This window comes from Scardinius erythrophthalmus, assembly GCF_964197995.2.
Source record: "Scardinius erythrophthalmus genome assembly, chromosome: 24".
In the NCBI taxonomy this organism is placed as follows: Eukaryota; Metazoa; Chordata; class Actinopteri; order Cypriniformes; family Leuciscidae; genus Scardinius; species Scardinius erythrophthalmus.
The window spans coordinates 25,334,694-25,345,763 of record NC_138244.1 but is presented as its reverse complement, the minus strand read 5'-3'; the positions used below and the strand labels follow the sequence as shown (position 1 = coordinate 25,345,763).

General features: G+C 39.2%; 1 protein-coding gene across 1 annotated transcript in view; it reads right to left on the bottom strand.

Annotated features, from left to right (window-relative positions):
- Positions 1–1,226: 1,226 nt before the first annotated feature.
- The window catches only part of slc17a6a (solute carrier family 17 member 6a), a gene marked incomplete at both ends in the record, with an annotated part of 40,038 nt that continues 30,194 nt past the window's right edge, over positions 1,227–11,070 (bottom strand). Inside the window, one exon of the mRNA XM_081356112.1 lies at positions 1,227–1,574. Coding sequence (XP_081212238.1) covers positions 1,227–1,574 — 348 coding nt within the window. The remainder of the gene's footprint in view (positions 1,575–11,070) is intronic.

Below are 11,070 nucleotides of genomic sequence, written 5' to 3'. Positions count from 1 at the left end.
ACAGTTTCTATGATAAATATGGCCCAATAAACAGTAAGCACAGATATCACTGACCCAGCTTCACAACAGTCTCACAGAAACAGTAAATCCATGTCAAAACACATACTTAAGATAGAAATTACTTATTTTTTTTCTTTTCAAATAACAACATGTCAGTGCATTCAAAGTATCAAAATGTCTGGTTTGTCATTATATGGTGGTTAAAATGAAACATTTTAAATGAAGACCAGCTTAATACCACTTAAAATACAGGACTGTATTGCCAAGCACACACTTGAATGTATCGTTGATGTAAAGTAGCTGAACAAAATTTATACAAGATTGCACTTTAAAAATTTCTCAAGTGTACTTTAGGACGTTTCAAACATTTAAAGGTTTTTCAATATATTTCACACTTATTTTAATACACATGAGTATCAGATATATTTGCAATTTTGTGCTATTAGATTCTTTCTGCACCAAGCAGTTGTATAATGTCTATTTTTGCTCTACCTTCTAGGTTTATGTCCCAATTAAAGGGACCAGTTTATAATGTGTAATACAGTACATGAACATAATGATAAACAGCATTCTTTGTAGGTTTAAGTTATATAATATAGTTAAATAACCCAAATTTTGCATATTTTCTGTAAGGTCAATGGCAAGAGCTCTTTAAACCAGAGTAAACACTTGTTTCTTTTGAACAAAACTACATGTTAATCTAAACTACTCTACTGCTCTGATTGGTCCTGACCAATTAAACTCAACTACTCATCTATTAAAGTTACAGTAGAAGACACAAAACTAAAACAAAACTAGTCTAAACCTTTAAAAAACAGCCAAGACCTGTGCTTTGATTACAGATGTCTGTGCTATTAAATGTTGTCAGTTGATTAAATGTTGTAAACCACAGTAATAATTGAACATCTGTACTTTTAAAAGAAACATTTACATTGTCTTTAAACTGATTTAGCCATATAAATTCTTTATATAATCCTAAATATGACATTTTATATCTAATTAGCTGTATATTCTCATTTATATATCTCAATACATTATTCCTTCTTAAATATTTTCTTTATATATTTACTTCAGATTGGACAAAGACTCTTTTTAAAAGATGTTTCTGACTCCTACAGCTATGCTTGTTGAGTGTGTCTATAATCACTTATATCTCTCTTTATTTCTTTTTTACTTTGTCTTATTTCAAAAAATTGTTTTGTTTCGACTCATTGGAAATTAAATATCTACGAGTACCCGTCTCCTCTATACGTCTGCTCGGCGTCCTCCTGGATGTATTCCTCGGTTTTCTCCCAGCTTTTCGCCCATCCCCCGTTCAGCTGTGTTGTGGCCCCATATGATTTGGCGGGGCCTCCAAGACCGGCCTGGCCTCCAAAAGGAGCGCTGCTCAGCGTGATGTCACCGGTCTCCTCCGCCAACTCGTCTTCATCGATGAAGCCACACTTCTCCTCGCTGGTCTCCTCTGGATCTGCCCACGGCTGCTTCTCTCCGGACGCAAAAATCCCGTAGAACACGACACCACCGTAATGCACCAGTGCGGCGATCAGGAACACGTTCTGCCATTCTTCACGAGTCTGGTGGACAAGAAAGAGAAAATTTAGGGCCAGGTTTACTAACAGCTTGCACCAGCGCAAACCCTCTTTTGGCGTTAAAAAACTACTGCCAGGATTTACTAAAGACACGCAGTGGAAAATTAGCGCTGAAAAGGCGTGAACAGGGTTATTTTTGTGGCTGATCTTATTGCATATGCATTTATAGGAGTTTCCCTTTCAGAATCAACATTTATGGGAGGAGCATATTTAAATTAATCATGCAAGGTGATTTACTATGTTTTGCGCTACTCAATGTACTGGTATTTGCACCATTATTTAATGCTGAAAAAAGCTTGTCTTAAACCAGATGCTGAGACGCGCTGCTCTTGGTAGATTATCTTGGTTGGTCATTATGAAAATGATCTGGCTGTATTTACTAATTTGCCCTGTTTAGTAAATCTGGCCCTTATAATGCAATCTTTGACTTTTCGTAATTCAGAAAACAACAATGCAATTTTTGTAAATATTATGTAGTTCTATTTGGCTGTGTTTAGAATTGAATGATTGTCTACTGTTGATCACAAACTGCAACATTATGCAACAATAAACATGTTTTTGTATGCTACATTATTGTCACTGTCATGATTCCTGTCTTGTGTTCCCCTCTTGTCTAGTGTGAACTTTTGTTATTTCCTGTTCTGTGCCATGTTTTGTAAGCCTTTTTAGTTTTTATGTTGATTAGTCTCCCCAGCTGTATCTTGTTTCCTCATTATCTAGTTAAGTTGTTTGCCCCTGTGTATTTATAGCCCTTGTGTTTCAAATGTTACTTTGTCAGATGTTGTACATGTAATGGTTGCTTTTGTCTCCGTGATCCTCGTGGTTTTGTTCCTTGAGTTCTGTGTTATCTGTTTAATGTATTACTTTATAAAAAACCCTGCGTTTAGATCCTCCCATTCTCCAGTTTTCTCCAGCATATTACAGAACAACTGACCGCAATTGGATCTGGCAGCAGTAACAACCTGATCTAAGACGGCTTACGGCAGCATGGGCACCACTTTGTTTGATCCTGCCAACCTGCACTCTCCAGGACACAAGATGGCCGCCAGATTGAGGATTATGTGGAGGAATTTTTAGAACTCTCCTACAAGGTACCTTGGAATGAGGGCACCTTAAACCGGGTTGGACTATCATCTTGTCCAACAGGTTCCAACGGCTTCAACAACCTCTTGTTCCCTGCAGCAGTACCTCGGGGATGTCCTGAGGCTAAGTGGATTGTCCTACACAGTAGGTGAGGTGGAAGGAACCCTCGCCCCACCATCCCAACCGGTGCATTCTTCTTCAGTCCTTCAGTCTCCAGCCTCTGTCCAGAGTCCAGTTAAGGCAGAGCCCTCTGCCAAGATGGCCGACCTTCCAGAGTCTCGTCCCGTCATGGCCGCCCTTCCAGAATCCTCGGACAAGATGGCCGCCGCTATGCCTGTGACTCCGTACAAGATGGCTGCCGCTACGCCTGTCTCCAGACAAGCCTCCCTGGCCCCCTGCACAGCCTGCTCTGCCCTGGCCCCCTGTCCTGCCGCAGTCTCCAGGACCTCTTCCTCTTCCTCCCCACGGACCTGGCCCTCCATCCCTTCCCCGTTCCGCCTCCACTCCACTACCCTCCTGGACTTTTTTTTTTTTGAGTGTCTGGAATCCACTCCTTAAAGAGGGGACTATGTCATGATTCCTGTCTTGTGTTCCCCTTGTCTTGAGTGGACTTTTGTTATTTCCTATTCTGTGCCATGTTTTGTAGTCCTTTGTAGTTTTTACGTTGATTAGACTCCCCAGCCGTATCTTGTTTCCTTATTATTAGATAAGTTGTTTGCCCCTGTGTATTTATAGCCCTTGTTTCACTTGTTACTTTGTCAGTTGTTGTACATGAAATGGTTGCTTCTGTCTCCGTGATCCTCGTGGTTTTGTTCCTTTGTTCCTTGTTCCATATCTGTTTAATTTATTTCTTCATTAAAAACCCTGCGTTTAGATCCTCCCATTTTCCAGTTTTCTCCAGCACATTAGTCACATGGACTTGTTACAATGCATTTTTAGTCAATGGAAGTTAGGGCTGTTTTCGACTAAGGATTTTCATAGTCGAATCTGATTCGTTAGATTTTGCCATAGTCGACTGATAGTCGAACCTTTTTTTTTTTTTTCTTTTTTTTTAGATAGCAGCTAGATTTTTTCCATTTCAAACAAAAGAGCTAAAAAACACATATATATCACACATATATCATAACATTTCATAAACATGAGGAGCAATATGAGAGAGAAATTTGGTGATGGTTGTTTAGGTACATTAAACCACGTAAAGCTTTTTCACGCCCATGAGAACCGCGTGGAGTCAACTCACAGCCGCTCCGCTGCCCTGCTGAAAATGTGAAGCAGAGACGCTTAATATCAGATAACCAAGGCCGGACTTACCATTGGGCTTGACTGGGCTCAAGCCCATGGGCCCCGCCCAATAGGGGGCCCCGCCCGTTTACGTTTGATTTTTTCAATAATATGTCAGTTATTTAATTTTTCATTTAAAGTTTGTTGATTGGTCTAGCATTGTTACCTGGCCCTGCCCTGCAATGAAAAATATAATTTAGGTTTGCTGATTGCGATGGTTATTGGCAGTTACGTAGGCTAGTGCCTCGTTTACTGCCGAACCGTTGAAAAAAACCTGTCTGCATTAGACAGTAGCCGCGTTTCCACTACCCTTCAAATTGCGCAAATTGAAATTGAAATTGAAAATAAACACAATGGAAACACGTCAATTTCGCAAAAACTCCCGTTTATCTAAAAAAAAAAAATGTTTACGCTCGCATGAGGTGGTTTTTCAGGCAATTCGATAAAGGAATATTTCGCAAAACTGCAATGGAAACAGTTTTTGCGCATTTACAGTCACCTGACTTAGAAGACGCAGTGTGTTCGAGGTCCATGTATAGCTACGCAAATAATAATATTATAACATTTAATAGGCTATATTTAGAAGACGCTTTTATGCAAAAAAAGGAACAAAGCTGAGTGTGGAGCGCGCACTGCATGGCACGGAGGCGCGGGCGCGAACACTTGCATTTTCCTATCAACAGTGGAAACAACTTAAAATACTCTATCATTTCTGGTCATACAGAAAATAATAATACATTATTCTCAACTACTTTTATTTGTGTAAACTCACAATAACAAGAAAACGTTGTGCTTTTGTAAAATAAAAGAAAACAATCAGACGCACTTTCATGATCTCCGTAAACTGGAGCTCGAGAACTGAAACAAAATATAGCCTGTGTAGGCTAAAGCTTGAAATGTCCACTTTAAAATGAACAAATTCGAATCGAAAGCTAATACCTTCTGATTAATCTGTATGAAATGTGCATTTCTCTCTAAAAGCGCATCTGCTTAACAGCGAAGATGGAGATGTGATTTTAGCCAAAGCAATAGTTTATTAATAATATTAATGGCTCTTCTCATTCAGCACTGCGGGAAAAACATCAATTTCAGGTTCTAATTTGGCCTTTGAAACCAGTAAAATCGACATGTTTTCCATATTAATTTGTGAATATTTTAAATGTTTAATAAAGGGGCAAAAAGTCATAAACAAAAATCAGAAAATTCGTCGATATTTACTTTTTTTGCGCAGCAGCTGGTGTAGCCAGTTCAAATTAAAATGTTGGTGTTCAACTTTGCGCTTTAAAAAGACAACAACCGTTCATTTTTCGTTTTTCAATTAGGGGTTAAAAAAGGAAAAACGAATGGACACAAAATAGCCTACATGGATCGGTTGGACAGAATACGAGACAGAGTTCTTCATTAAATTCATAAAAGAAACAATAATTAGCCTATAGGAATACTGGATTCTAAATCTCAAAGAAATGCCACAATCAAAACACATGTTTTCCAGGTAAATAAGTGTTTTATCCTCATTCTGACCAAGACATTTGTGCATTGCAATAAACTTATGATTACTTTGAACTTTTTTAATCATTATTTATTTATTGGAAAAAAAATGTTCAAGCTTCAATCAGTGGTCATATAAATAAATTATTACGTTTTTTAACATGTAACACTGTCTATCTATGGTGACCGGGTCCGTGTACTTTTTGGTCATTTCATTTCCTGTTTGGAATGGAATAACGAGAAATGAAAACCAGCTCGTTTATTCGTTTTTTAGTTTAGTTTAAAAAACGAAAAATGAGATTTTGGCTCGATTTTTCATTTTTCGTTTGTGGTTTACAAATCGGTTTATGGGTTCAATATTTCATTTGCACACGTGGGCGGCGCTGAAACGCCCCTTTCATCTGATTGGTCATACTATATCAAACCGCTCCTCCTTCAGTAAGCTACGAGCTTTTCTTTCTGTCAGGCAGAATAAGAGTCAGTACCAACGCACTTTAATAAAATAATGTCTGAAACCACCACTCACTGTTAACTACGCACAATATTTGAAGCAGACTATGTTGCTGGTCACGTAATTCGTGCTGCAAGCGACCCCATTAATGTGAGCCACAGTAGGCTATATGACAGATTATTTTAGCATGATATATTTCCCATTGATAAATACAGTGCAAATAGTTCCGTCTCTTTGGATAAAAGGGAAGTGGAAATAAAAATCAATAATAGGCTGAACTGTACCTTGATAGATGCTGATAGATGCTGATTCATCTATGAAACAAGTGCATTTGATTGAGGAATTGAATCATTCATTCAAACCCAAGTTTTTTTTATTTTTTTTATTTTTTATAATTCAGATTAATTAAACATTTTTAACAGACTTCAGCAATTAACATAAATTATGTTATTTTGTTTAGTTGTTTGTTCAGAATCGTGATCTCTATTTTTATACTCAGTTTATCCAGAATTGTGTAGCTCTAATACATAGCTTGTGTATGTATCATTTTGTTCTATTTAAAGTAATGTATAGAAGGTTGGGCCCGAAAGTGACTCAAGCCCAGGGGCCCCCACCACCCTAAGTCCTGCCCTGCAGATAACGTCCATAATAATTGGACTCTGGGTTCGATTTTTTTGACCATTTTCAGTGGTTATGAGGAGCAATATGAGAGGGAAATTTGGTAATCGTTGTTTAGGTACATTAAACAACGTAAAGCTTTTTAACGCACATGAGAACCGTGTGGAGTCAGCTTTTTAACGCACATGAGAACCGTGTGGAGTCAACTCACAGCCGCTCCGCAGCCCTGCTGAAAATGTGAAGCAGAAACGCTTAATATCAGTTAACGTCCATAATAATTGGACTCTGGTTTCGATTTTTTTTTTTTACCATTTTAAGTGGTTATGAGGAGCAACATGAGAGGGGAATTTGGTAATCATTGTTTAGGTACATTAAACCACGTAAAGCTTTTTAACGCACATGAGAACCGTGTGGAGTCAACTCACAGCCGCTCCGCAGCCCTGCTGAAAATGTGAAGCAGATTTTTGAATACATTTTTATTTATTTACATTAGTAAGCTACAGGACATCGTCTTTCAAAACATGACCTGCGCGAAAGCGAAAAAATAAAATAAAAATGGTACCCAGCCCTTCTGAAAATGCGAATGCGTCTCTGTCCCCAGCACATTTCAAACCAAACTGACGCCCATGTATTCGACTATGAGGTTCATAGTCGAATCAGACCTCTCCGAATCGAATCGTCGAATCCTCGACTATTAGAAGTCAGCCCTAATGGAAGTAAATATTATTTTGCATTTATGTACCAAATTTGTGTTAAAATTATGATAAAAATAATAGTTTATGTATCTATCATTAGCCAAACTGGAAATGAAATGTCAAGTTTAGCGCATTGCATTGTGGGATGTCACATTCTCATCAGTGAGTTCTGTTTGTCAAATGTAGCAGTTATACTTACGTAGAATATGCAGTTCTGAACATTAGAAGTGTCTGTCCCACTTTATATTAAGTGGCTTTACTATGTACTAACATTGAAATTAATAATTTGATGCAATGGACTTATTGTGTACATATATGTTTTTACATTGCACTTATATTTTGAAAATACTTGCATGTAATTACAGCTGTAATTAATTTATGTAATTACATTTGTAATTACACTGTTGATCCTTCCCTTACACCTTCATCCACCCTTAAATCTTAAAACGACCCTACCACCACACCTGTCCCTAACCTATATCCCACCTCAATAGCAGCAAGTTTTACAATACAACATGAACCCAATAAGTACATCAATAGCAGCAAGTTTTACAATACAACATGAACCCAATAAGTACATTGTACTTATTTTTCGATGTAAGTACATAGTACTTAAAGCGACTTAACGGTGGGACCAAAGTGTCTTTAACTCTAAGCCTCCTGTATCATATTTCATTAGTAAAAGTCTTTTAGTATAATTGTAAAAACATTCACCTTCAGGTGCCTTTTTGCTGTGAAATCTTTACTGATTTTTTATAAATGAAATGTAAGGATAACATTTATATTGTTATTAATATTTTAAGTTGAACACTTACAGAAATAGACTGAATAACTTATATTTTATAGGATGTTAAAATGTAAGTATCAAGTATGATACATCGGGCTTTGGAGGAATCAGTCATCACTGTATTGCACTGCATTATATGTTTTGCCCACCAAAATCAAAACCACAAAGCTTTAATCATAAAACTAAGCATTTAGATATCATCTTACTACACTGTAAAGCCGGTTTGAGTCGGGTAAACTTAAATTCTCTAACATTAAAGCTGCCCTAAAAAATTATCACTGGATACCATGTGCAGCCCATGTTCTGAACACAATTCTGAAACATACGTTCAGTGGATCTGATATTGAGACACTTTTTTGAAAGTGAAACTCAAATCTGTGAGCAAGCAATACAGGGAAATTAATGAGCTACTCGAAAGCAGGGGGCAGTCAGAGCGCATGGAAGGCATATATCAAAACACGCTCACAACCGTGATAGATTTCTTGGAGCCTTTCAAAAAAGCATCTAAGGAGTTGCAGGGAGAGGACTACCCGACACTGCATTTAGTGATGCTGTGGTTTTACAATCTGGGCGCACACTGCCAACCAGTCTTTGGAGACCCTGTGTTTGCTCCGTACACGCACACTTGCTCTACTCCAGGGTTCTCAAGTTTTATCAAAATCTTGGAGTGAGATCACATGCGGTTGGGGGAGGAGCCCTAATGGAGCCCCGCCCCCACCTGTTCCCGCCCCCCAAATTTACCCATTGTTCATAATTAACCAGCACAAATTGAAATTATAACAATTGGTAAATCTGATAAATGACAGAGCAATTAATCACATCAAATATACTCTTTAATGTTACATTTCAAAATCACAAATTGCTCCAAACAGTTTGGAAAAACAAATATTTTTTGCATTTTGAATGTGTCTAGTCGAAATGGTATAATGATTTATTGTGTGGTGGGACATTGAGAACAAATGACATATTAGAGTATTATTAAGGTATGTGTGTGTGTGTGTGTGTGTGTGTGTGTGTGTGTGTGTGTGTACACAAGAGTACACACTCCAGCTTATGAAATGTGTTTTGTGTTGCAAGTGTTTGAAAAATACAAATGCAATGGCAATCAATGATTAATGTAACGTTATGTTTTAACAGGATATAAAATATTACCCAGAGCACTCTGCTTTAATACGTATATAGCCTTAATGTAACTAGAAATACTATTAATACAGTATAATATATAATATAATTTAAAATAAAATAAATACATTTAAATTTATTTAAAATAAAATGAAGAAATACATCTTCATTCCTTCCCATACCCACTAACATTTCCCTTAGTTTCAGATAACGTAAGCTAGCCAAACTGAGCCAAAGCTTCTGGCCTGGTTGCAAAGTAGTTGTAGAGTTTTTGAATGCATCAATAATAATACAATGGGCTATATATTAAATGTTCTAGCCTAAAAATGTTAGACGAGCTTTTTCCCAACGTACCTTCTCCATCATCACGACGCGTGTTCGCGCGATGTTGTTGGTTACCTAGTAACGAACGTACGGTGGCCGAGAATGTTCCGTCAACTTCCGTGTGTTCGCGCATCTATGTTGCCTATTAACGAACGCAATCTGGCCGAGATACGTGCTGGCGGCAGGAAATTTCACTTTGTGTGCCCGCGCCTCATATACAACGTTATATATAAAACTTGTAGGACAACTTGGTTGGCATTGCCTTTTCAGCGTGAGAAATACACGATGTGGCGTGTGAGCGTGTGAACTGGTTGAATTGCGTGTGTCTCACGGCCAATGCGTGAGACTTGAGAACCCTGCTCTACTCCATCAAAAGTTAATCCTCACAGACACGCACAAAATCGCCCTCTTCCTCTGCCCCCGCTACAAAAGTCTCAAAATGATCACCGAGTCTGAAAGGAAAAATCTCCACAGAATCGTTGGCAACCTCATATACCCTGTGTCTTTTGAAGCCACAGACTCTCCTGAGACTTCAAGCACTACAGCACCACGGACATCTACAGGCGAGGGTAAGTGGCTGCGTTATTAATGATGAATGGGATATTTCAATTTAATGCTGGTAAATGACATTACTGACAAATGCTATTTTACCTTCCGTAGACGTCACTAACGAAAGTCAGAGAAAGAAAAGACCTAGAGTGGACTTCGCTGAAAGGGCCGATGATGCTGCTGATGTGGGCCTAACGAACGAATTGGAGCGGTACCGTGCTGCACACTTTACGCTGGATGACTGTGACGATGTCACTGTGTCAGGTTGTGTTCTCCAGGTGTCCACTAGATGTCCTCCTTCCTCACGGTGTCTATCACATTTTGGAACTACATTCCCCACGATCCTTGTCTCATCATTGCACTCATCTGTCCCTTATCACTGATCATTGCACTCAGCCATTTCCCCATTATCATTGTCGATTCCCTGTGTATATAACCCTGTCTGTTTTAGTGTGTGTAACGGAGTCCTTGTTTGTATCACACCACTTCCGAGTTCTGTTCTTGCCGTTTGTTTTGTTCCTGTTTATGTTTGGATTGCTCTATTGGATATTGACCTTTGCCTGGACTGTTTATGAGATTGGATTACCGTAACATTAAAGTAACACATACTGCATATTGGATCTACCTTTCTTCTGTTCTTGTGTGGATCGTGACAGAAGGACTCCGTCACGCACTAGATCCAGCGGAATGTACTCTAACTTCTCTTTCTCAGCCACCGAGCGGGAGAGGAGAGATTGTTTTAAGGGAACCCGCTTAGTCATTTTTCGTGGGTCCCGGGGAGGTCGCAGAGGAGTGGATGGGCGAGAGGGAGTTCAACACCACTCTCTACCATGGCCCCCCTTCGACTCTGGGTTGGTGAGGTCCAGCCCAGAGCCCCATCCGCCGCTGATTCCGCCCAGCTCAGAACCTACACACTGCCATCAGAAACAGAGGAGGAGAAGGAAGACCTCCTCCGTGTCTGTTCCGGTGGTCCCAGTTCCGGTGGTCCCAGTTCCGGTGGTCCCGAGTGAGGTGGTCCCAGTTCCGGTGGTCCCGGGTCCAGTGGTCCCAGTTCCGGTGGTCCCAGTTCCGGTGGTCCCGAGT